General features: G+C 40.8%; 1 protein-coding gene across 1 annotated transcript; it reads left to right on the top strand.

Annotated features, from left to right (window-relative positions):
- On the top strand, positions 1-27,620 carry LOC109911544 (PHD finger protein 23A-like). Its single transcript, XM_020510878.2, has 6 exons — positions 1-186; positions 522-553; positions 8,673-8,765; positions 16,133-16,829; positions 23,034-23,084; positions 24,338-27,620. Exons 1-6 carry the CDS (start codon positions 93-95, stop codon positions 24,562-24,564), a joined length of 1,194 nt encoding a protein of 397 aa, XP_020366467.1. The 5' UTR covers positions 1-92; the 3' UTR covers positions 24,565-27,620.
- The last annotated feature ends 251 nt before the right edge of the window (positions 27,621-27,871 follow it).

Below are 27,871 nucleotides of genomic sequence, written 5' to 3'. Positions count from 1 at the left end.
GTCATTGACAGACAGGAGTTGGATGGGGTTGAGTTTGGGGGGGATCGGGGAGATTGCCGATTGCTCCAGAAGTGGTCCTATAGTTGGTGTGTATGTGTTTCACCTTTGTTATTTTAATGTTTGCATCGAAAACGAACAAGGAAGCCGGAGGGATGACATCGCAGATCAACAATGAAGTTTGTGCAGGTAAAAAAAAAATAATCATGTGAGAAGGCGAGAAAGAACTTTTAATATTTTAATGGAACTGGTTAGAGAGTGTCTTTGGACTAATGGAGTGTGTGTGGGACTGGGCGCGCCTCTCCCTCCCTCTTTTTCTTTTTCATTACTTTCAGTCATTGTATAAACAATCTTCTCACGCATGGTCTTTAAAAAAACAATAGTGGGGGAGGTAAGCTTAACTTTTCGGGTCTGGCACTTGGAAGTTGATTTTTTAAGGCCTGTAAAATGCCATTTGGGTCGGTCAATGTATTTTTCAAACTGATTTTTTTTAAACATTAATTTCATACTTTCGTCTCTTTCAGAAGCGGGCTCAGGGGCGGCGATGATTTCTGAGGTGAGCTCCTGGTTTGTAGGGTTTTCTCCTTTCCTTTCCGGGTGGTTTGCAGCTTCACTGGCATTTTTAGTCTGTGGGGGTGCGTTTAGTTTCCTTTGGAATGCGTTTTTTTGTTCGATTGTGCTGGGGAATCACTGCAAGGAAGGTAATTGCTCCTTTTAGCTTGGTGTTGCGAAGAAATTCACTGGTTTGTTGTCCAGCCTGTCTACTGGTGCATTGTTGTGGCGAGGGGTACTCTAGTAATTGACAGGTTGGCGAGGCTGTGCCGCATTTTGCCGCTTCTGTCTGGGCCCCTTGGCTTATCCTTCCACCTTGTCCTTGCTGCAGGATACAAGAAGTGGACGATCTGGGCATTTGGGGGTTGGAAGAGCTGTGACTGGTGGCCGCCCGTGGCTGCTCTGTCTGTCTCTGCAGTCGCCATCTTGCTAGTGTATGTCAAAAAAAAGTGTCTGTCTTCAAACAAAAGATTACAAATATTGGTTAAAGTCTTGTGTGTGTATGTGTGTGTGAGAGAGAGTGTAAAGGCAATGAACAGGAGAAGAGGCAGGGAAACCATCGGGTCAACTGCTTTCTCGTAATAAATACACTTTACATTCTTCCATCTAACCCTCGCTCGGTTGATGTTCCTTTTAATTTGAATTTTTCCCTTTTTTTTCCTGACTCTTTTTTACTCTCGTATAGTTTCTCTTATCTTCTTCCCCTAACCACCAAACAAAAACGTGCTGGATTAATTTACAGCCCTCAGTCAGGGACATTGACTGAAACTACGGGAATTGGGCGTTAGTTTTTTGGTGGGGTCCCGGGGTGAAACCCTCCCGGGGTTCGCTTTTCTTGGGCCCGGGGCCAGACTTGAACCGGCTTCATGTTTGGAGTAGCGTCCGGCCGCTGAAGGGGAGAGTTTACAGTCCAGGTCCCCCTGTTTATCTTGGCAACCTTGCCCACAGCTTTCACATCTCATTTGAATCGATATTTCTCTTTCACCACCACCCGCCTCCCCATACCTAAACCATAAAACGCTTTTCGGAAAAAAGTTATTAAATGGTTCCCGTGCTTCAGATCCTTTTTGAACTGAAGTGTCAGCAAATTAGCAAAACCTGAAACTTCAAACAAACCCGGGATCTGGAAACTTTGGATACTTTTTTAAGTATCCATTCTTATGAGAATGTTTCCTCGGACGATGTAACACGGGGGAGGAGTGAAACAGTTCAGTCCTAGCCATGATCAGATTGCTTTCTTTTCTGGGATCGTGCTCTGTAAACTCTGCCGCTGGTCCAAGTTAAACTCGGACCCTTTTAACGGGGCTTCTGGGGAACGTGGTGTGAACCGTCGGTACTGGTTAGTCTCTGTGTTGAAGGCGGGTAGAACTGCAGGCCGCGATATCGGAGCCGGCAGTGATTCACCGGGCTCGGTTTCCTGATTGGTGCTGCTTTGTATCCTCTCTCCCTTTAACTCCCAATTTCCCTCTGTGCACTCCGTTTACCAATCTCTGTACCCATGCCACACCCTGTCCACTCTTCCCGCCCCATCCTTTATATCCAATCCGCCTTGTGCCTGTCTGCTTCTTCCGCTGTCTCTTTGCCCCCTTGCTGGGTCTGACTTTTTCTTCTTTCTGTTTTTCTTTCTTCATTCACTCGCTCTTCACTCCATTCCCCCCTTTTCTATCTCTCATCCCCCCTGCTCTCTGACCGTTTTCTCCATTCCTGACCAGCTGGTTCACGCTAACTGTTGAGATTGATTGGTAGGGAATCCTTGATGAGAGATTGATTATAAAATGTTAAAAAAAAGATTAATCTTTGAGCTCAGGTGGCCATTACCACTCTATTTAGTAACAACAGTTGGATTAAAAGCACTTGGAAATATGCCTGTGGTCTGCTCCTATCCATACATCACACCAGGTTGTATCACTAAGGGATCTGAGTACGGGTTTATTGTAATAATGTTGAGTTGGGGAGTGACAGTAATTGGCAATGGATAGATGCAGGTTGAAATAGCAATATAAAAATCTATTGTGTTTATTTGAAATGAGATGTGCAATTTTGTTTTAAATCTGTTTATTTTTGTGAATTAACGTCTTGCATTGACTCCTGGTTCCAAAATGTCTCAAATTAAAAATTCTCACCTGTATGTTTAAGGCCCTCTGTATTTCAGACCTGCGTAATCTCCTGGAACCTTGCAACTCTCTACCTGCACTTTTCCAATTGAGCTCTTGAACATCACAGCTTCCTTTGACCGCCATTGGCTGCCATGCATTCAGCTGTCTGGGCTCCAACCTCTGGCATCCTCTCTCCAAACCTCTCCATCCCTTGCTCTCCATCATCAAGCTCCCAGAAATCTACCTCTTTTTCAAGCTGTAATAGCTGCTGCTTTGGCTCCCGAAGGACATAGAAACAGGAGTAGTCCATTCAGCTCATTGAACCATTCAATAAGAATCTCAACCTTAAACATACTCAAAGACTGAGCTTCCGCAGCCTTCTGGGATAGAGAATTCCAAAGGTTCACAACTCTTTTTAATTTTAAAAATAAACTCATCTCAGACCCAAGTGGTATGTCCTTATTCTTCAACTGTGCCCATTGGTTCTAGACTCCCTAACCGTGGGAAACATTTTCCCTGTATCTACGCTGTGTATCCCTTTACGTATTTTGTAGGTTTCAATTAGAGCACCTCTTGTTATTTAAAACTCGAGAATACAAGCCTAGTTTGCCCAACCTTCCTTCATAGACAGTCCCACCATCCGAGGAACAAGTCTGATGAACCTTTGCACTCCCTCTATGGCAATAATATCTTTCGTGAGATAAGGAGACCAAAATTGCAGACGCTACTCCAGGTTCAGTGTACCTAAAAATCCCTATACTAATGAAGCAAGACTTCACTGGTGTACTCTAATGCTTTTGCAATAAAAGTTAGCATTGCATTAGCCTCCGTAATAACTTGCTTCACATACATGTTAATCGTCTTCGTTAATAAGTCACTGAGGGCTAAGTCCCTTTGATGAACTACACTTTTCAACCTCTTACCATTTAAGAAATATCTGCGCATCTGTTTCTCCTACTGTGATCCTGTCAATATTTGTCAATTGACAGTCCTGTTGTGCACTTTAGAATGCACATTGCAACATTAATGTAGCAATGAATGTAAGTTGTTATTCCTAGATATTTGCTGTGTTCTATCATGACTGAGAGTTGGTCTTTCTGCATCATGATTTCTTGTCAGAATATATTTGCAATGGATCACACCTTTCCACCTCTACCACATTGCAAAGATGCAAGTTTAAAATTCTGGCCTAGTCAGTAAAGCAGAGCAAGTTACATATAATCTTTCTCGTTTTTCAATATCTCCAGATATCTCACAGTCAGAAATATGCTTTAAAAATGCAGCTGCCATTGTAATGTAGGAAATGTTACTGTAATTTTCTGCATACAGCAACAGTCCACTGGCAGAATGAGATAAACACAAAGAAATAGAGTTAATTAAGGGATAAATGTTTACCAGAAGATTAAGAAATCGCAGCACTTGGAAAATACTATTGCATCTGTTTGAGGATAGACAGGGCCTCATCTCATCTGAAAGATGGCCACACTAAAAGTGCAGTAATCCTCCTGTACAAACACTGGCAATGCCAGTTTGAATTATGTTTGTGGGGTTTGAAACCAGACCCTTTGGGCAGAAGCCATTGTAACATGGATACAGTACTCATAAAGCCAGGCCTATTCCTCTATAATACTGGGTTACAGTACATGTTGGGACAGATCTGCCACTATAATGTGGGACAGGTGTCTTCCTGCATAATATGGGACAAGCCTACATAATAGGGTACAGTACTGGTGAGGACAGGTCTCTGTGTATGACACTGGCACAATACTAGCAAGGTCAAGTCTGTTGATGTATAACATTGGGGTGCAGTAATAGTTATCAGAGTTAAGGTTTTTTTAAAGCAGAGAAATTAAAGGTACTGCGCCAGTGCAGCCTGGAATAGTGATGTACATTGGCCGAGTTGTGATGTTTTGGCTATTGGTGATGACCTTGTGCAGTCTTGTGTCTTCAATGATTTTCATCTTTTTGTTTTGGACTAAAAGATTGGCCTTAATGTGGCTGTGGTAGAATCAACTGGAATCTTATATCAGTTGGCCCAGTATATTTTCCACTTGTCTTGGATGACTGGCATTGCAATTTCCTAATAGTTAATTAAGGATGTATGATGCCTTTAAAACATCAATAAATCACAACAGGCTGATGATCTGACCTTTCTTAGTGTGAGAATGATGCAGGGTTTAATCGTGCACTATATACTGATGTCTAACAATATTGTTAGAGCAGACCACCTTTGGTAGGATAGTTCCCATAGCTTTACCTTCAGCTTTGAAATCTTTCATTTCACCCCAGCCCGCAACCTGACCCTGGCAGTATATTGAAGGTTCCAACCTTTATGAACTGCAGGCAAACGTTTATGAATTCTGTTCTCAGTGGGCTTACTGAATGGCCCTTTATAATTGAGAACTAATTTATGATGTGGAATGTTTTATCCCTACGTCGTCCATGCACTTGCTCCTGTTTTTTGCCGATGTTTTGATGTGTAACTTTCATGCCCCCTTCATACACTTCTTTGTCGTGAGACTAGTGATGAGCTCCCCAAATGAATTTTGTGTTAATTGCAATTCTGCATCTGGCATGAACTCAAATAGTGACGATTGTTTGAGTATTCTGATGGAAATGTGTCTCAGGTTCCTTAGAGCTGTTAATCAATTTCTGAGACAAAGTTGGAGGTATTACAAGGATTGACCGATATCACCTTTTGAGAAGAGGAATATGAGGAGAGTAAGGGATTAAGGGAGGGAATTTCAGAGCTGTTTCTACACCATGGCTACCAATGGTAGGTGAAGGAAAGGGAGGAGGCTTGTGACTGATTCCATGTGCTGGTCTAGAATGATGGCAAAGCTGGATATGGTGACTCTCTGTCTTTATTGACAACTCTGCTCAGCTCATGGATACAGGTGATAGCCACACAAGGCTGAGAGGTGATGCTTTTCCTTGACTGGTGAATACAGTCAAGGGGAGACGATGGCCGAGTGGTATTATCACTGGACTGTTAATCCAGAGACCCGGGTTCGAATCCTGCCGGGGCAGATGGTGGAATTTGAATTCAATAAATATCTGGAATTAAGAATCTAATGATCCATTGTCAATTGTCGGAAAAACCCATCTGGTTCACTAATGCCCTTTAGGGAAGGAAACTGTCAACCTTACCTGGTTTGGCCTACATGTGACTCCAGGCCCACAGCAATGTGGTTGACTCTTAACTGCGCTGTGGGCAATTAGGGATGGGCAATAAATGCTGCCTAGCCAGTGATGTCTCATGGTGTGAATGAATAAAGAAAAAAAAAGGAAATCAATCATGTTACCTGCGTCAACAATGGGTAACAGTTTCATCTTTGAGTTGTGAGGTTGTCGGATCGCATCACAGGGAATTAGGCACATAATCTAGGCTCACACACTCCAATGCAGTATTGATGGAAGGCTGCAAAGTCAAAGATGCTGTCTTATGAGTGTGGTGTTGAGTTGAATAAGGTCCGTCTGCCCCACTCAGCGGGTATAATTAATCCATAGTCACTATCTTGAAGAGCAGGGGAGTTTTCCAGCATTTTGGTGACAATTATTTTTATTAATATCCAGATGTGCTTACACCCATAACTGAACATTTTTACACACCATCAAATCCCCCATGTTACTTTTCACCTGTTACATACCACCATTAAGTCACCCCTGTTTCCAGTTAATTAATTTACCTCCAGAGCCTGTTAGGGGTAATTCAACCACCCCTACAGACAATAGTGTGTCTCAATACCTGAAACCGGTGATTTTAGATGCTTATTTTGCCACACTTGAATGTAATATACAAAATGTTTGTCACATTTCCAACATTATAATGTAACTACACTTCAAAAGTACTTCATTGGCTGTAACTTGTGTTGGCACAACCTGGGTTTGTGAAATATGTTGTATAAATGCATTCTGAGACTGATACAGTCCAGACTATAAAAGCACTACATAAATTGACTGTGGACCCTTTGAAATCTCATGGCATTAGGTCAAACATGGCAGGGAAGACTCCTGATTACCACCACTGCCCTCCACCCCTCAGCACATGAATTAGTACTTTTTGACATTGAGCACCAGTTGGAGAAAAGGTGGTAAGGACAAAGAATGTAACCTGGCTTGGATGTTCAAAGTCTATTGTCAAAATGGCTTATTAGTGGTATTACTGATTTGAGCTGGCTGAGTCCTAAGGACCTATCTACTGGACTGGTTCTGCCACGGGCATTAACGGGACCAACAATAGGGTAAAAATTAATTGTCCTCATTTTCATCAATTTTTCTGTGGCAGATGAATTTGTCCCTACAAGGATTGTGCAGTGGTCAATCCTCATGATACTATCAAGGATAAAATCCCACCTTCCAATTAAGGATACCATCTCTTGTGATAATCCCTAGGATGTTGATACTGCAGGATTCAGCGATATAATGCCATTGAATATCAACGGGAGGTAGTTAGATTCTCCCTGGCTGAAGATGGTCATTTTCCTGCAGCATGCGTAGCATGAATGTTTCTTGTCAATTCCCAGCTTAAGCCTGGATATTTTCCAGATCCTGCTGCCTTTGGAAATCAGTATCTGAGGGGTTGTGAATAGTTCTGAATATTGTACAATTGTCAGCAAACATCCTAGATTCCCTCTTCAGCAGCATTTCATGCCAAATCAAGGCAGATTGATTAAGATGCAGAGCAGCCAGGATGGTAAAGAATGGTAGTACAAGTGACTGAATGGGCAGTGGTCTTTGGATCCTTTCTCTGTTGGTCATGCCTTGTTTGAATTTAGCGATGAGCTTTTGCTGGCAATTGAAATTTAAAGCGGTTTATGAGACATTGGATCAATAAGATTCCATTCAGCCCCTTGAGCCAGTGTTTTTCATTCGTTCATGGAATGCAGCTATCATTGGGTAAGCCAGCAGCTATTGCCCATCCTTAATCTTAGAGTGCACTTAAGTGAACTATGTTGCTGTGGGTCTGGAGTTGCATTTTGGCAAGAGCAGGTAAGAATGGCCAAATTTCCCCCCTAAAGCACATCCATGAGCCAGAGATAATTTTTACGACAAGTGACATTGGTTGTGTGGTTGCCATTTAGGCTAGCATATAATTTCCGGTATTTAGATATTTTCTAAACAATTTGTTCAGTGGTGGTATTACACACCTCTACAGCCTACCTCTGCTTGAACCTGGGCCTTCTGATTCAGAACTAGGGATAATGTCACTGCACCACCATTAATCTGAAATTTCATCAGTAACAGTAGAATTTGAGCCCATGTCCCTAGAGCATTGGTGTGAGCCTCTGAATTACTAGACCAGTGACATCACTACATACTATGTCACAGTCTCCCCTTTATCAGCGCTTGTAAATGAGTTTCCTTATCTCTGGAAACTTTCTGCCGACCTTGTCTGTGTGTGTCTTTCCTTCACATCGTTATTAAATTTATTTTCAATGAAACTAGACTCAGTACTACTCTCTTTAGGGATGAACAAGTGCTTGTTTCTTTTAAAACAGGTTTAACATAGCCTCCTTGCTCTTGTACTCATCTGTTAAGAAAACCTAGGATATTGTATACTTTATTTACTGCATTCTTAGCCTCTTAATAAATTACCTACATGTATGCATGAGCATAACTTGCATTTATCACCTCAGCTCTTTATGGGCATAATCAGACAAAATGACACCAAACATAAGGACAGCCTGATTAAAGTTTTAAGAAGCATCATAGTGAAGGAGCAAGAGAGCGACATGGAGAGGTCTTAAGTTATAGGCATGGGCGCTGCTGGTGGAACGATTTTTGAAATCGAGGTAAACAATACAGACAAGCATAGGTCTGAGGTTTGTGGGACTGGACAACGTTTGAGATGAGGCAGAGATGCTATGATCTGTGTACACAAGCTAAAATCCAGGTGTACAGGGAACTGAATTGTCAGTACAGTATGATCACTAAGTTTGACACTTCATCCTGTCAGATTTGATGCTCTGCTATTTAAATGGCTCCATGTCAAGTTTCTGAAAATTCTTTCTGTTTAATTTTTAGCCGCCAAAGAAGAGACAGAGAACAGTGGAGGACTTCAATCAATTCTGCACATTTGTATTAGCATACGCAGGCTACATCCCATACCCAAAGGAGGTATGATTACTCTTGCTCTATTGAGACAGCTTTTCTGCGGGTTCTCTGGGTGTCAGTTAGCTAAATTGGTTGGACAACAATAGAGAGTTATGCCAACAGTGCAAACTAAATTCTGATACTGGCTGAGGTCACCACGAAGGCCCTGCCTTCTCAACGTTGCCCCTCGTTTGAGGTGTAGTGACCCTCAGCTTAAGCTCACCACCAGTCATCTCTCTCTTGAGAGGGAAGCCTATGGGACTACGGTGACTTTTATCCATTAGTTTTGCTCGTCATCTTTGTCAATTTGTTGGGTGGCATCTTCTTTTCCTGATGGAGAAATAGGAGTAATTGGAATATTTAAAGCTAAAGGAGGATGGGAGGGCCAAGGGCACATGCTGTTGAATTCGTGACAAATTTTGTGACTGAGGAGACACTTGTACTGAGCCATTAGAAAATACTTAGGCCTCAGATGGAGTATTTTGTTTAATTTTTAACCCCACATACTGGGCACTGCACTTTGGGAAGGTGTCAAGGCCATGGTAAGGGCTCAGGGCAGATTTCCTGGAATGGTAACATATGTGCGGAGTTCAGTCATGCGGGAATGCTGGAATTAATGTTCTTAAAGCAGAGAAGGTTAAAGGGAGATTTAATAGAGGCTTTAATATTACATCATAAAGGATTTTGGTACAAACATGAGGAGAAATTAGCAAGAGGAGTGGTTGTAAAGGATATTGATTTAAGGTGATTGGCAAAAGAACCAAACAAAATTAGGCTGATTTTTCGCACAACACAATTTTTGTGATCTGATCTGCACTGCTGGAAAGGGTCCAGTGGAAGCTGACTTGATAGCTTTGCAAAGGAAATAAGATAAACGTTTGAAGAGGTGCATTTTCAGGGCTATGGGGTAATGACGGGGGGTGTGATACTTATTGGATAGCTGTTTTGAAGAGCCAGAACAAACACAATGGGCTGAATTATCTCGCAAGATTCTGCCGTTCTACAGAAGGGTAACAATATATGGAATAGGCTCCTGGCAGGATGAAACAAGACATTTGTAATAAATGGATATAATGTAGGGACCGTTTATTTGTCTTGCTCACATCTGAGTGGCAAGTTGCAGTTCAGAATTTGAGCTCATGATCTAAATCTGCACCTTATTGCAGGACTGATGGAGTGCCCCACTGCAGGTGCTACCATTTTTTTGGATGTAATTTTGTCCTGAAGTTTGACTTCTTGCGTGGGTCAAAGACCAAATGGCACCCTTTCAAGGAGAAGAGTTTCATGTCCGGGCCAATATTTCTCCCTCAGTCATTCCACCAAAAACAGACAAACTGGTCTTTGTTTAATTGCTGTTTTGGCAAACTGAAATGAGAAATTTCTTAAGCCAGAGGGTGGTTAATATGTGGAACTCATTGCCACAGAAGGTTGTGGAGGCCAAGTCATTGAGTGTATTTAAGGTAGGGATAGGTAGGTTCTTAATTGGTAAGGCCATCTGGGATTACAGGGAGAAGTCAGGAGAATGGACTTGAGAAATATATCAAATCCAGAGGATCCCTGATTTTAAATACCAAGCAGGAAAACAGAACAGCGCTTCATTGGAGGCTGCACTGATGATGTTACCCAGCAGGGTAATGAAACATCTGCGAACTAACGAACCAGCTCGGCAAGCGAACCAACCACAGTGTCCACGACCTGAGCTACAAATCTACTCAAGAACCTTAGAAATATATCAGCCATGATCAAATGGTAGAGCAGAATTGATGGACTGAATGGCCTAATTCTACTGCTATGTCTTATGGGATCTTAGCATGCTCAGTTTAACTGCCACATTTGCCAATAAACCAACAGATAACTTAATTTCTGAGTCTAAAGCTCATGTGCTCAAATCATACACTATAGAACTAGCTTATTATCTTGTGCAAACATGGCTTGTTCTGTGTTGGAATCTACAGATGGCCTAACATTGCTGGACAGGACAGGAAGCATAGATTTGGGTTTTTGAGCATCTCCAGACTCTAACGAAGTAAATGCATCAACTTGGAGCAGGGTGTTTTGGTTCTGGATGAATCTCAACATGAGTAAACATGTTTGGCAACGGTGTAGGGAAGGAAAGTATGGCATATTAAAAGCATTGTGTGTCTGCTATTTGGGGTGAGTGTGGTAGGCATTGTTATTAATTGTATATTTAAATGTATGTAGGTGGTGGGCAATACAGGGCATTCACGTGTGTCCTTATATACAGGAACAGACTAAAAATATTTTATTCACTTGTCCAATAAAAATCCTGAGATTGCTATTTTGAAACTTGCACTGTATCTACAGCCTGTTGAAGGGTTTGGAATGAAGAGTTCCAGATTTTCACGACACTATGTGGAAAGGTTGACCCCTGATTTCACTCCTGAAAGACCTAGCTATCAATTTAATTTAACTTTTAACTTGGGTAGTCCCTTTATTCTGGACTTCTCAGGAGGAAATAGTGTAGCTATTCCATTTAACATATGAAGTACCTCAATCAGACCATGCTCCTCTCCCAATCTTGTAAATCTGAGCAACTACGGGAAAAGTTTATGCAACTTTAACGCTTGAAAGTTCCTGAATAATTCTGATGCATCTGTGTTGCACTCTCCAATTGTTTTTGGGTAACAAAAAAAATGCAGATGCTAAATATATGAAATAAAGGCTCAAAATGCTGGATATACTCAGCCAGACATCTGTGGAGAGAAAAGTAAAGTTAATGTTTCAGGTCAAAAGTCTGTCTTTGGAACTAGAGAGATCCTCACCCTAAACATAGTTATTTTGGACAGGGTCTGATTGCAGCAAATGGAAATGCATGTTAACAGAAGAAAGGATCTCCATTCTGAGATTTTGCTGTGTTTTGCGTCTGGTTTGTCATGAAGTTGCAATTCTAGCCAGACTGGAACTGTTCATTAATTCAGTATGACTTATGACAATAACTAGCTCTCATGTTTAGCTCGGACATCGCTCGGGCAAAGGTTCGTAAAGATAGCTTGCATCATTGTTTAGGTCGAATATTTGTAGTCACATAGTAATGCCCAGGTATGCAGCATTCATTTGGACTGCCAACACAATGACCTGCTGTGTTACTTTTTCTCTTACCTGTTTTCAGCAAGATTGACACAGCAAACCCAGTACAAACTTGTTACCATCATCAACTCTCTCATGTTTTAAGTGTAGGTGTGGGGTTGTTCCCAGCAGGACCATTGTGGTCTGTGTTAGGATTATATTGTAAGTCTCATTCTGCTTGATTGCATTAGATTAACAAAGTCACTGGAACATTGCACTTTGGTTAGATCTTAATGAGTAAATCATTTCATATCATTTCAGTGCAGTGCTACAGAATCAATTCCTTGCTCTTGAAGCAGTGTGCGGGAAAGGTTAGAATGTGACTAGTGTTTGTAAAATTTCATCTGGGGATAGGATGCAGTATAACTGTAGCTGCGACTTGGACCCAGGTGCAGATACTACTCTGAGCCAACTTGAGAGTTTGGAAAGGTTTTGAAGATGAAATGGTAGGTGTGACTACATGGCTATTGACGTAGGAAAGGTAGTTATTGGCTGCATGTAGCTGCATCTAAACAGAACTGCATGAGGTTTAAATGATTGAACAGAAAACAAATGTCATGGTTCCTGGTTTGGGGTTTAATCATCTGGCAATTAAGGGATCTGTAGTTAGGACCAATCCGACCAAACCAGTCACTCCAAATATTGCAAGCAAGAGGAAACAGCACTAGAGGAAGTATTTGGAGAAATACATTAAAATTACAAATGACGAACATGAGTGGACCACTAGACCCTTCAAGCCTGCTCCACTAGTCAATAAAATCATGACTAATCTGATCCACTCTACACTCCTGCGTATCTCTGATTAATCTTCCATCCCCTTAGTAATAAGAGTCTATCTACCTCTGCTTTAAATATATTTTAAGATTCTGCATCCACTGCCTTTTGAGGAAAGAAGTTCCAAAGTCACTCAACCCTCTGAGAAGTATTTTATCCTCATCTCTGTCTTAATTAGACAAGCCCTTATTTTTAAATATGCGTTCTAGTCATAGATTCTCCCAAAAGAGGAAGGACCCTTTCTGCATCCAGCCAGTCAAGTCCCCTCAGGATCTTATGTTTCAATGATCTCACCTCTTGCTCTTCAAAACTCTGGAGGATACTAGTCTAGACTATCTAGCGTAGCCTCTTAAAGCAATCCACTCATTCCAGGTATTAGTCTAGTAACATTTCTCTGAACTGCTTCCAGTGTATTAATATTCTTCATAAGTACAGTGATCAGTACTATACACAGTACACCAGGTATGATCTTACCAATGCCATGTATATCCAAGAACCACAACCTCGCTACTCTTGTCAGTTCTTTCTTTTATTCTTTCTGTCAAAATGGGTAATTTCATACTTTACCACATTATACTCCACTTGCCAGATCTTTGCCGGCTCACTTATCTATATCTATATCCTATCTAACCTATCTATATTCCTTTTGTAGCCTCCGTCTGAGCCTCTGTACAACTTAATTCCCACCTACCTTTGTGTCTTCAGTGAATTTAGCTACCATATTTTTGGACCCTTCATCCAAATCCTTCATGTAATTTGTAAAGCATTGAGGCCCCATCACCAACCCTTAGAACATAGAACAGTATAGTACAGTACAGGCCATTCAGCCCACGATGTGCCGAACCCTTATGGCATACCATCCATGACCTCCTACCAGCCTCGGAAAGACCCACTTATTTGTAATATCTCTGGCTCCTGTTAGCCAGCCAATATTCTACCCATGCCAATATGTTACATTATTCTTCAAAGACCTCCAATAAATTAGGTAAATAAGACTTCTCTTTGAGCAAACCATGTTAGCTCTGCGTGATTACCTTCAATGTATTTTAACATCTTATTATCTGCTAATGTTTTTCCATGACAGACATTCAGCTAACCGGCCTGTAGTTTCCTGCTTTCTGCCTCATATTTTTTCCCCAATACGAGTTGCATTAGCTATTTTCCTATCTAAACGAACCTCTGCCAAATCTAAGACTTTTGGTAAACTAAAACTAAAGCATCAAGTATCTCACTAGATGCCGTTTTTAAGACCCTATAATGAAACCTATTAGGACCTTGGACATGTCAACTCTTAGTTCTAACAATTTATTCCATATGACTTTCCTGGTAATTGTAATTTTCCTGAGTTCATCCCTCGCTCTTAATTCTTGGTTAACAGCTGTTTCCAGGGTGTTACTTGTATTCTCAAGTGAAGACTGACTCTATTTGGTCTTCCTCCTACCCTATTTTAACACATGCCCATGGCCTCCATGGCAAAGCAATGGCGTTATAGTATTAATCCAGACTATTAATCCAGAAACTCAGCTAATGTTCTGGGTACCCGGGTTCAAATTCCACCATTTGCCATGGTGGAATTTGAATTCAATACAGAATCTGGAATTGAGGGTTCTAATAATGACCATGATACCATTGTTAATTGTTGGAAAAACCCATCAGGTTCACTAATGTCCTTTAAGGAAGGAAACTGCCATCCTTACCTGGTCTAGCCTACATGTGACTCCAGACCTGCAGCAATGTGGTTGACTCTTAACTGCCCTCTGGGCAATTAGGAATGGGTAGTAAATACCAGTCTATCCAATGCCGACATCCTGTGAGTGAATTTACAAATAGAGTTGGTACCATAATATGCTGGTCTAAGGAACTGTCTTAAAAGTTCAATGAATTCCTCATCCAGACTACTTCCCATCTAATTTTTCCAGTCTATACCAGTTAAAATCCGCAACAACAATCACTGTACTCTTTTGAGCGGTTTAAGCTCAGTCTTTCTTTCTTGATGCCCTGTCCTACAATGTGGTTACTATTGGAGCCTGTACACAGCTCTCACAAGTGACTCTTACCTTCTTACCATCTGTACCCAGACTGCTGCTATGTTCTAGTTTCCTGAATTACTCCACTTTTCCTAGCTTCCTGTCCTTCTAAATGCCACATACCCTCAATTTTCAGGTTCCAAACTAGGTCACCCTATTGCTACATCTCATTATTGGCCACTAGATTGTACTTATTTATTTCAATTATAGCTGTTAATTTATCTGTTTTGTTTCAAATACTATGTACATTTGAAAATGGTGCCTTATACTTTCTCCTTTCATTAATTTTGTAACTGTAAGTCTTATGTACTGATATTTTTGAATTTACAATATAGAAACAGGCCGTTTGGCCCAATGGATCTGTGCTGGTGTACATGCTCCACAGAAGCTTCCTCCTGTCCTATTTTATCACATTCCTAAACTATTTAATCTTCTTTCTTGTGGGCTTAACTAGATTTCTGTTAAATATATCAAGGCTGTTCACCTGGACAACTTCCCATGGTAGCAAGTTCCACAGTCTCACCACTCAATACTTTAGAAAGGTTCTTCTGAATTCCCTATGGGATTTATTAGTGACTATGTTGTACTTATGACCTCTAGTTTTGGTTTCCCCACATATTCTGTACGTCTGCTTTATCAAATCTTCTATAATTTCAAATATTTCTCTACTCCCATTCCTCAGTATTTTCTTTCCTAGAGAAAGGAGTCCCAGCCTTCACAATTGTCCTGTCTCTGTTATGGAAGAGGTTGGTCAGCCAGAATGTGCAAGCAAGGGCATCCTCTTCACAGCTTCCCCGTTTACTAATATTGTGCTAAACTCCGCTGTCTTTCTTGTCCTGGGGACCAGAAAAAGTCAAGACTGTGGGGACACATCAATCTTTCATCCCTCAAGAAGTGTAACACCCACTTTTGTGGAAGTTGATGGTCTGGCTTAAGAAAGAAATCTCTGAAATACAGCAGCTTTTACTTTCAGCTGTTTTTGTAGGTAACTGTCCAAAGGATTATTAAATTTTCCAGACCCCTTATGCCACTTCAAGATGGTACGTAATGTGGAATAATGTACACCCATCAAAGAAGGACCGCATCTCTGCAAGGTCTTCTGAGGATTGGCCTTTGGCATTAAGGCTTTCTGACCAAACGGTGAATTGACGTTTTGGCGATTACACCATAGTTTCATGTAGTGTTAGACTGCAACTTATGTATATGTGTGCATGCATGCAAGTCTATGAAATCGAGATGTTAGATTTGACATTCAGAATTGCAAAACAGAGAAATATCAGACTCAGGAAGTAACTTCCTATTTGAAGTACAGTCACCAGTATTAGCATGTTTGGCATTTAGTTGACATGTTGCATGTAGCTAGCATTCATCCTTGCTATAGTATACCATTATGTTGGAAACCTCCAGAAAATAACCAGGAAGGAAACCTTGAAATGGATTTTTTCTCCCTTTGATTTTTCTCCTGTATTTTAAAAAATTCATTATTTCCTTCCTCCTTCACAGCACGACCCCTGGATCCATGCAAGTCTAAGTCCTCGGAACAGCACTGGGAGCACATTGGACAGCGATAGCTGGGAGTCTTCCCGCTCTTCTGACTCCCACGTTCTAAACTATGGCAAAAAATTAAAATGCATGGTAGACAAAGAAGTGATGAAGCGGGGGAAGTCAGACAGCCTGTTGCTGGAGCGGCCGAATTTCACCAGCTCCCTGTTCGAAAGTCCGGAGAAAACCAAGTTGGAGAAGGTGAAGAAGAAGAAGATGTCTTTGAAGAAACTGAGTCTTGATGGGGTGAGGAAGAAGAAGAGTTCTGAAAGTGGGAAGAAAATCAATTTTGAAAATGGTAGGAAAGCAGTGTCCCAGCCACCAGCTGAGATCACCAGACCATTAGAGATCCGACAAGTGATTGAAAAGGTGCTGCAGAGTGAGACTGAGTCGGAGGAGGAGACACTTAAAAAATCTCATGAGGCTAAAGAGATCAGCAAACAGACTTTGCTGCTGGAAGGGTTTGAAAGGGAGGCAGCAGATGCAGAAAGATCTTTGGTGAGTGAGCAGTTCAAAGGACTGCAGGAAGATCAGGAAGAAAAGCATGAAGCAAGTGAAAAGAAGGAAGAACAGAAGGAGGTGGAAGACGAGAAGAAAGTGAAGAAGTGCAGCAACGACCTGGAAGCGAGTGTAACAGATGAAATCACAATGGGCTCAGGTAAGGTTGAGGAAGTTCTAATGTAAGCCTTCTAGAAATAAAGTGAAGTTGAGGGCAGCTTCAGCATAAAATGGTGAAATCCTAGCAAAAGAATTGTAAAAGGAGAAGCGTTCCAACAGAGTTTTCTGAGTTTAGATATCTTTAAAAAAAAATCAGTGATTCTATTAATGTTGTTTTCAAATGATTTGAAAACCAATATGTGGAAATACTGAGGAAACAGGGGTTGTTTTCCTTGAACCTCCCCTTAACTTTCTCTGCTTAAGTAGTTCAAAATCAAGAAGTAGTTTTGATACAGCAAATAAAGGAGAAGTTGTTTGTACTGAAAGGAGGATCACTGATCAGAGGGAATATATTTAAGGTAAGGGGCAAAAGAAGCAGAGGTAAGATGAGGACTTCTTACTTGGAATGGTCTGAGATGTGTTTCAGTGAGTAGTGCAGAGATCTTGACATTGCATAGGCCCCCTGTTCTGTTTACTGGGGATTGTGAGGCCTCTTCTTTCCCTTTCTTTCTTTCCAGCAGTGTTAACATGCTCAATGATTTTTTTTTTTGCCTCCTGTTAACACTCTGGCGCAAGTCTCCATGTCTTTTCCTGACACTCGCTGAATTTGTATGTACCTCTGTGACTTATTCTTGGATTTGTGAGTATCAATGAATGCTTTTTGTCCTTTGAAAAGCTAAACTCTCTCCTTCAACTGCTGTGGTCCAGGTGGTAAATGTGCACTAACAGTGCTATGTGTGTGGGTACTATTTGGTTACTTTTTGTGGGGGTGGTGGTCAATTGCAAGCAGGTGCCTTCCTGTCTCGCAACCAATATGTATGCTACTGTATCTCCATCTTGCACAGGGCTCCTCAATGCCTGCTTTCTGCTCACTGCCCTGCTCCATCACTCATGGGGATATTGTACAGTGAGGATGCAAGGCAGTGAGTGCGATGGAAGAAGTGAGGGGTCTGAAACAGCTAATGATGCAGTGAATAGGGCACTAGGGTGTTGGGGGTGGGACAGTGAACATGTCAGAAAATGTCAGCATTCCTTCGGTATGTCTGGAAAAATCAGTCCTTTCTTTTGCTTAATACTAGATATAAAATAGCCTATTTTTTACTTGCTATCTCAGCATATTGCTCTAGAAAATCACCTGGTGCACATTCAAGGGATTCATCTTTTATAGCATTTGAGCTAGCTAGGTTTACCTACGTATGTATATAGATTGAAGTCCTCCATGACTACTGTGTTACTATTTTTCCAGATTTACACTCTACCCTACATTTATTACAATTGTTTGGTGACTTATAAACAACTCTCTGCAATGTTTGCTGCCCTTTGATGTTTTGTGGCTCCAACTGATTCAACATCTTGATCTTCTGATCTATGATTCTTTCTCATTACAGTACTGATCTCATTCTCTGTTAGTGTTATGCCTGTTTTTTTTTCCTGTTTGCCCATCTTTCCTAAATGTCAAATGTTAGTTCACTCTGCAGCCGCGTCTCCATGATGGCATAATGCTAATTCATCAACCTTATTGCAGATGTCATGTGCATTCAGATAAGGTACCTTTTAAGTTTCTCTAAAATTATTTTTGCAGCCTGTAGCTTTATCTGACTTTGTTTCCTGTTTCCCTCATTGATACTTGGTGCAAGTTTGCCTTCAACAGGGTATTTTGACTTGATGTTACAATTCTTGTTAGCTCCTGTTACAAAAGTTTATATTTTGTGGAGATATGGATATCATTGGTATTGAAGAATTCAATTGACACTTAATACAACTAATTATTAAGTACAAACATTATACTTCAGCATGTGTAGGTTAATGTTAAACTAATATTTAACAACAGAAGAGCATACTTCAAATGATCTGAGGTAAGATGAATTATCAGATCTTTATATCATCATGGCATTAGCTATAATACAGTGATGATATGATGAGTGTGCCTCTTAAAACTATACTCATGTAATGACCATAAGATGTAATACTACTGACTTAACTCTTTAGTTTACCACATCTTCCCTCACTTAATTTATAGCCTTCTCCATTGCCCGAGCTACATAGCTCACCAGAGTACTAATCCCAGCACGGTCAGGAAAAGGCTGTGCCAATCAGTACAGCTCCCACTTATGCCCAGTACTGCTTCCATTGTGCATGTATCAAAACCCATTTGTCATATTGGATTCAAAACGTTAATTCTGTTTTTCTCTCTCCACAAATGCTGCCATACCTGCTGAGTTTCTCCAGCACTTTCTCCCTTTATTTTTAAACTGTGTTCCCCAGTTCATTTCTTCCACAAAGGGAAACGTCCTTTCAGCATCCACCCTGTCAAGTTTACTCAGAATTTTGTTTCAAAAGATCACCTGTCATTCTTTTAAACTCCATTGGATACAGGCCCAACCTGTCCAACCTTTACTCTTAAGATAACTGCCTCATCTCAGAAGTCAGACAAATGAACCACTGGCTGCTGCTAATGCTTTTATATCCTTTATGTTAAGAAACCACATCTCCACAATTCCAGATGTGGTCTCACCAATAACCTGTAGTACTTTGGCAAAACATCCCTACATTTAAATCTCATTCCCCTTCCAGGAGGTGATAATATTCCATTTGCCTTCCAGTCACTTGCTGTACCTGCAGTCTAACGTTTTGTGATTTATGAATCAGAACACCCAGATTCCTCTGTTCTCCACTCAGTCTGTGTCCAAATTTTATGTTTTTAAAAATTTTTGCTTGGTTTTGTTTTCCAGTCTTCCGATGTCGTCTTATCTTTGTAGCTACACCAGTTGCCATGCACGAACCCTCAGAGGGAACATTACTACAGTGTGGTTACTTTGACAACTAACTTTTAACCTACTGTATTTCTCCTCTCTAACCAAACTGATTCTATACCTTAATCGTGAGAGCTAGACTCTTTGCTCTCTCTACCAATATTTTTGCTTAACAGAACTATCTTTTGAAGCTTCCTATCATTCTAAAATATCGTATATTCTTGAATAATCAAGTCCTAGATTTTATTAAAAACCGAAAGGACTGCAGATGCTGTTAATCAGGAACAAAAACAAAGTTGCTGGAAAAGCTCAGCAGGTCTGGCAGCATCTGTGAAGGAAAAAACAGAGTTAACGTTTTGGGTCAGGTACTGAGGAAGGGTCACCGGACCCGAAACATTAACTCTGTTTTATCATTCACAGATGCTGCCAGACCTGCTGAGCTTTTCCAGCAACTTTGTTTTTGGTCCTAGTTTTTATTACGTCTCTGTAATAGCAATAAGATCGTAATATTCATTTCTATTTGCACTGTCAATTTATCTTTATTACAAATGCTAAGTATATTCAGACAGAGGCATTAATTCTATCTCTCTACTATTTTTGCAACTTCTAGCCTTAATGACTGATGCACTCCCGGGTTTGTCCATTCTCTCCCTTCCTGCCTTGCTCAGGTTGTTGTTTCCCTTATTACTATCGTATTATCTTGCCTTGTATTCTATATTCTGTTTGTCACATCTTTTCAAACTTGATCCTTCACTATCACTATTTAAAGTTTTCTGTTACAACTCTTGTTGTAATTGCCCTACCCCAAATTTGCTGTGGTTCAGCTAATGATCCAGAGATTCTTACCTTTTTGGACATAGAATCATAGAATCCCTACAGTGTGGAAAAAGCCAATCAGACCAACAAGTCCACACCACCCCTCTGTAGGGCATCCCACCCAGACCCATTCCCCTACCCTTTTCCCTGTAATCCTGCATTTCCCATGGCTAATCCACCTAACTTACACACCCCTGGAGACTATGGGCAATTTAGCATGGCCAATCCACCTAGCCTACACATCTCTGGACTGTGGAAGGAAACCGGAGCAGCCGACAGAAACCCACGCAGACACGGGGAGAATGTGTAAACTCCACATAGACAGTCGCCTGAGGATGGAATCGAACCTGGGTCCCTGGCACTGTGAGGCAGCAGTGCTAATCACTGAGCCACCGTGCTGCCCATACTGCTTTTTAACTTGGCTCCTATCTGCTCATAGTCTTCAACCAGAACCTCTTTCACAGTATTACTTATGTCATTGGTATATTTATGGACCATAACAACTAGAACCTCCCCATCTGTCTGCAAGTTCCTCCTTTGACAAGAGCAGACGTCTCAAAACCTGTCACTGGGCATGCAATTCAGCTTTTTGAACTTTGCTGCAGAAAGCAGTGTCTAATCATCGTACCTATAAACTGTGTTACTACCACTACAGTGTTATTGACTCCCCCAGTTTAAATTGTTTCCTACACTGTGGTGTCATTGTCACTTCACTCATTCACCTTGTGCATCACATTCTTCCACTTTGGCTGCATCAACCCTGTACTTGTTGGACAATTGCAAAGCCTAAGGCTCCCCAAATGTTGAGGGAGTTCTCAACCACCATATCTGCCTCACACATCCTTGAACGTGAACTAAATCAGGTGACTCTATCCTCTCTAGGGTAAAAAAAACTAGGTAAATTTGCCTCTCTCTGTTGTAGTGACTGCAGCTTAGCCTCTGACTCAATGAGACTGAGCTGATGTTCCTCCAGCCACGCACATGTAACGCAAGTGTCTTTGCCTCGGATCACATGTGATCCTAAGCTCCCACATTCTGCAGTCACCACACATCACCTGGCTTGCCCTATTTATAGCATTTAATAAGTCAATAACTTTTGCTAATTAAATTTTAATGAATGTCTCTGGTCTGCCTATGCTTACATTCTTCAATACAAATGCTTAAAATTCACCAGTTAAATAGAGGGAATACTCAACAATTAATCTTTACTATTACTATTAGTAAGCCCTAATAAGATATAGCAATTTCTAAAGTTGCCTGCGATTTGGAAGAAAGATGAATGAGATAAGTACTTGCCAAACAATCAAGTACCTAATTTTCTATGATGTCATATTCTGAAATTTCTCAGATCATAGGTGTACCTGGGAGCCATCAATTGGACTGCAGTGGATCAGTTCAGGTTAGGTCTCTGTCCCCTGCCAACCCACTCTAAAAATGAATTCTCTTATTTTAAAAAGCATGAGTTTCTCACCATCCGTCCAGCATGTGTGCCATTTGGCAAGTGTGCAAGGATGGCCCGATGATAATGAAGGATAAATTATTTGTTAACCACATTATTTTTGTTTCAAGCTATTGAACCCTTGCTAATACTGTATTTTATTTCCGACCATTTGCAGGAGGTGAATGACTTGGAATTGATCTTAGACAGCGGAATAGAATGGGAAATAACAAATAGCTCATTCCTTTCACACCTCTGTGCAACTGGTCCTGGTCCCTCATCCAAGTGCCCAGTTTTTATTTTCACTTCTGTCAACTCATGCAGTGAATGTAATCAAGCTGTACAACCACATGGAGCCTTTTGCATACTGACTGAATCATAATCAAAAGCAAAGGACATTTTTTTTAAACTGTCCCCACCACAGCCAACTCCAAAAAACACACTTTGCACTTTTTGATGAGACATAAAACAAGTGGCATAAAAGACCACATGAAACAAACACAGAAAATGCTGGAGAAACTCAGCAGGTCTGTCAGCATCTCTGGAGATAGTGGCAGCGTTAACTTTTCAAGCTCAATATGATTTGTTCAGAATTTCTCTGCTTCTCTTTCTGCTGTTGCTGCCAGACCTGTTGAGATTCTCCAACATTTACGGTGTTTCAGATTTCCAGCATTGGCAGTATTTCTCTTTCATTTGAAAGATCTCATTGTGCTATTTTTCAGATGAGCAGAGAGTTATCCCTATTCTGTTGATCAATAGTTATCTCCAGCTCAACATCTTTTCTTTAAAAAATCTGTGTGGTCAATATCACATTGCTATTTGTGGGAACATGCAAATTAACTGTACGCAAGCGAGGACCTGGTGGTTGTTCCTCTTGGGCACGTGATTTGAAGAATACAAGCAAGCTATACCCTTTGAAATAAGTATCTACTCATTATTAACACTTAGTCCCAATGTGGCCGATGGTGAGCTCAGTGCCTGTGGAACAAGGATTCCTCCTTTTCAAAACTGAGATTGAAAGGGTAATCAGGGATGTAGGACCAAATCGTACGGGTGGAACTAAGTTGAGATCTGATTGAATAGAAGAGGGGCTGCATAGCCACTTCCTGTTCTGCTGCAAAGTTTGGAAATTTTCTTCATTTGAAGCAAACATCCTTCAGGGTGAGATGACAAACTTGGTGTCACATTTATCTTGCAGGTCCTCCTCCTGACTCAGACACGGTCTCCACAGAAAACCTCAAGATTGAAGGTAAACGTCAAAATGGACCTTCTGAAATTAAACTGGATAGATGATGTTTCTTTCTCTCTTACTAATACTACAATGTTTCATGCTTCTCAGCTATATTCTCTATTCTCAGCTATATGGAGGAACTCTGTATGCCCAAGGCCATTTGTCTCTTATCTCCCCATCCCCAGGCTGTGGCCATTGACCTACATGGGCTTCTGATTCATATTAGAATTTCAAAATTGAATCTTTGTTTTTTCATGAAACATGTGGTGTCTCTACAGCCGCACCTCCTTATCTCAGCAAGCTCCTCCAGCGATTCAACCCTCTGATTCACCTCTGTGCTTCTCCAAATTCCCATATTTGCCAATCCCCAAATCCATCATTGCACCGTTATCAGCTATGTCTTCATTTACTTGGGCCCTAATTTCTGAAGGTTTTCTAGAGAGAAGAAATTAATAGATGGAAAATTATGCAAAGCTTGATCACAGCATTCTAACTAATACAAAGATACAGGTCTAGTTGTTTCATATTAAGAATATGGGATCACTAAAAATATTTAAAGTAGACTTCCATGAAAACACTAGAATTCAGCAATATTTTCTTAATCCAATAAATGCCAACCTTGTTAGTGAAGCTCATATCCAAAGAAAATTAAAAAAAAACTACCTTGATTGCCTTTTCTCAGGATTTATGGACCTACAAAGTACTTAAAGGGCTAGGGTAGGTGCAGGTAAGATTTCATCACTTGCTTGAAGACATTAGAACCAGATGGCTCCATTTAAAAATGAGGAGGATGCCATTTAGGACTGAGATGAAAAGACATTTTACTTGGAGATATATGTTGATACCCCTTTATGCCATTGATAATTAAAAATTTGTGGGCATAATTTGGTTAAAAAAACACCGAAATGTTCAATCAGCTATTTTGTATTAAATAGCAGGGCAGACTTGACGAGCCTAATGGCTTACTCCTATTCTTATGTTTCTCACTACTTTTAATGACTTGAATTTATACTGACTGGTTGTTTTGCTTCTGTACTCCATTTGTATTCCTACTTTCTATGTTATAAATGACTTTGCTTTTGATACAAACATGTAATATCTCACACTTAGTTTGAAATTCAGCTGCCAATTTGTTAATGTCATTTTTATAATTTGCTGCAGTCCTTGACTTTGACTATTTCCCTCACCCGGTTTGGTGTCGTTGTGCAATCTAATGATAATTCTCGTTGAGTGTTGAATATCTGATGTGTTGACCATTTGGCTCCTTTCAGATGACGACTCCTGGGATCTGATTACCTGTTTCTGTATGAAGCCTTTTGCTGGTAGGCCAATGATTGAATGTAACGAGTGTGGGACCTGGATTCATCTCTCTTGTGCTAAGATCAGGAAGTCAAATGTTCCAGAGGTTTTCATCTGCCAGAAGTGTAAGGACTCAAAGCAGGACATTAGGAGGTCCAATCGAGCTCGAACCGGGCCGAAGAAACGCTTCAGCGAATGACTAGTCGAAGACCTGGTGGTTCTGACAAGTCATAGAGACAATCATACACAATGGGAGAAGGAAAAAGTATATTGAGAACTTTGTTGGACCAACTCTGCCTTGTCTGGTCAGGCATTGATCATTTGCCATCTTGAAAAAAATTTAAAGGTGCAGGATTCACCGTACATTGAATGTGTATATAATTCAAGTCCTGGAGCTATAAGCCTCTTCTCACTCATCCAAGTGCTCTGCATTTTTTTTGGGTAGTAATCTCATTAAAATCTGCCACCTAGAGACTGGATCAAGACAGTACCCTATTCTTCACTCTCCTATTTAAAGTAGATCTGTGATTATGAAGCAGGACTTCTAAATGAAGAAATTCCAGGAAATGCCATGGATAAACTGTTACTATTAGTGTTGACTCTGCCCATTGTCAATGGAACAAGGGGCAATGTGAACTTTTGGTACTTTGCAGAGGACTGCCAGTTGAATGAGGATGTGTACTTGTGGGGAGGTGCCAGGTTGGAGGACTGAGACATGGCCTCACTGTCATAGCAATGCAATTCAATTTTGTCTGTCAAGCATAAACATGGTAGAGGGACCTCTTCTCAAATTTGGTTGAAGAACCTTAATGTGAGATTAAGGTGATCACATGAGTAGGCTGAGGCCTTGAGTTTGAGAAGTCACTATGAAAAATCTGGGTGCTGGGTTCCATTAATATCTCCTGCCAACCTTTTAGAAAGATGTTTTGTTCAACAGAACAGTTTTTCCTTTCTGCTTCGTATTCAAAAGAAGTGCGATTATGATTGGAGATTTCTTTCTCACAAACAAAGGCTAATTTCTATTAGTTAATCAGGAATTGTTACTGATGCCTTTGGTTTCTAGGCAGCTGTTTGTGGATGTTTCCATCTTCAAGGTTCCTCTCCCCCAGATTCCGAACCATCAATGGAAGGGAGCAGTATTGAGCTATGCTAGCATATTTGATCCTCAGCATCACTAGTTTAGTCGGAGGGGGAGTCAGCCAGGGTACTCAAACCTTCTTTTTTAAAAAAAAAAAAAATTTCCCCATTGTGGATGGCAGACAAAAGCTGGATGTCAGTCCCTCCGCAGTGGTAGGTCTGTTCCTGCCTGGGGTGGAGATTCTTTCATTATGCATTGCCATTAGTGTGGATTATCTAAGGGTCTAACATTGTAGCCAGGCATGAGTTAGTGTCTAGATCAATGGTCCCAGCCCACACAACACTTGTAGAGCTCTTGGTAATGTGATGTAACACAGACCTTGGAGTTCACACCACAAACGCTTAATTGGTATAGTTCAATTACAAGCTGCCTTAATAACAAACACGTACAGCAATCTCTCAAATCCATCTCACTTCAAACATCTAACAGTGAACTAATACAAGATATCCAAGGTCACTTGAACTGCATTAACATCCACTCCAGTTACAGGTTCCATCTTTCCAAACTTCAGTTGTTGCTGTACAAAGCACTTTAAGCTGCATAACACAGTGTAGTTCGGTACACGTTCCTCACTGAATCGGTGAATTTTTAAAACTGTTAATGCAGCTCTGTCTCTCCTGAAGGTACTAACTGTTTACACTATAGACTTTCTTTATGCTTAAGTGTTACGGGCATTTTATTCTCCACCAATACCATTCCTCTTAAAAACATGCAATGCTCAACACCTGAGGGACCAACATTGACCAGCTGGTGAGATTGACAGTACTGGATGCTGACCCTTTTTAATTGTTCAGTGTGCTGAATTTTGGAAGGATTTTCTATGTGCAAATTTTAGTGAGCAGGGAAGTTTCGCCCATGGAAACTGAGTGTTTCAGTGTGACTGTTATTATGTCCTTGTGATATTTTGATTTGAGATGCCTTTGTTTTTGAGTATCAGATTATCTGCAAAGCTCTGTTGAACAAGTTAGAGTTCAAACTTCACCTACTTATGAATCCCATAAAACTATTATTGGATGGTTTAGTTGGAATTATTTTGGTTTTAGTGTAGCCAGGAGACAATGGGTTAGAGTTTCAGATATTTCTGGGTAAAAATCAGGGATGTGGAATCAGTTTGACCTAACAGATTTTTTTTATGAAGTTTTCTGTTTTTAGAAACTTTTTTTTCTTTTAATGGGAATGGTCATAGTGAAGGGATTTCCCCAAGGTAACTGAGTTCATAGCATTCAGTCCAGTGAGACTCTTAGCCTGTGCTGAGATGGTTGATTTTTGATTCTCATTAGGTGATGGTACGGAATTGATTTCTGTTGCCCTGAGTTGAGACTGGCTCCTGCTCCAACACCACCACCTTCCCACAACCATCCAGTAGCCCCTTCCCTGGAGGCTGCATTTGTGCAAATTTTGATCATAAAGGGCAAGTGTAATGAGACAGTTGGGGTGGGGATGAGGGAGGAGTGCGGGTAGAAAACTGATCAGCACTGGTGGAGGAGCCAGAATCTGGGATTTGATGCAGTCGCTATCCCTTTATTAGGAGCACGGAGGTTTTTTAAACTATAAAAATATTACACCCAGGTCTTGGTATTTGGCCCAGTGTCAAAATTTGCCATATATTCTGTTTGTAAATACGTTAGAAATTAATCTGTAAATAATCCTGTTTAAGAAGCAATGGAAGATAATATGGGATGCTGGCATTGAGGTTACTTGGGATGTGGTTTAAATTGCACTAAACCTTTCACCATGAGAATCAACAGAGGGGGTCAGCCCTCAAACTTGTGTTACTTTGTACAAATGTAAGATAATCAAAACCTGCATTTGTAAAGTGCAGGCTGTGTTTAAGATGTACCTGCTCATTCCTTAAGACCAGTTTTCTGTGGGAATGATTTGTATTTTCTGTACGTATCACTTTTTGAATTGTTTTGATGCAGGTGGTAAGGGAGTGAGAGGGCAGAGAATAACTTTAACATGTCCCTCTCCCTCTGACTTCTTTCAGTGTAGCCCAGTCTCAAGCGTAGGCACTAACCTGATGCCCTTATAGTTGTTGGGGAACAATTTACCACTGCATCACCACATTGACTGGTTTTATACTCCTGGCAGGTAAAATAAAATCTACGTTGAATATACATCTTGGAAACTGGGTGTTAAATATTTAGATGGTGGGTGTGATTCATGATGTCAGACTTGGACAGGCATTGTCACAATCTACTATCTATCTTGCATCCAACTGTTGGATTTATCTCAGTTCTGTCTGTGCAGTGGAGCTGAGAATATGATGTATTTGAACTGCTAAATGTATTCTTAAGGTGGAAAAACAAAACTGTTCCTGGTTGGAGAATCTAAGGAGGCATTATCTTAGCAAGAGTGCAGTGAGGAA

The sequence above is a fragment of the Rhincodon typus genome, chromosome 13, assembly GCF_021869965.1.
Source record: "Rhincodon typus isolate 14 chromosome 13, sRhiTyp1.1, whole genome shotgun sequence".
NCBI classification, from domain to species: Eukaryota; Metazoa; Chordata; class Chondrichthyes; order Orectolobiformes; family Rhincodontidae; genus Rhincodon; species Rhincodon typus.
This window is presented reverse-complemented; position numbering and strand designations above follow the sequence as displayed.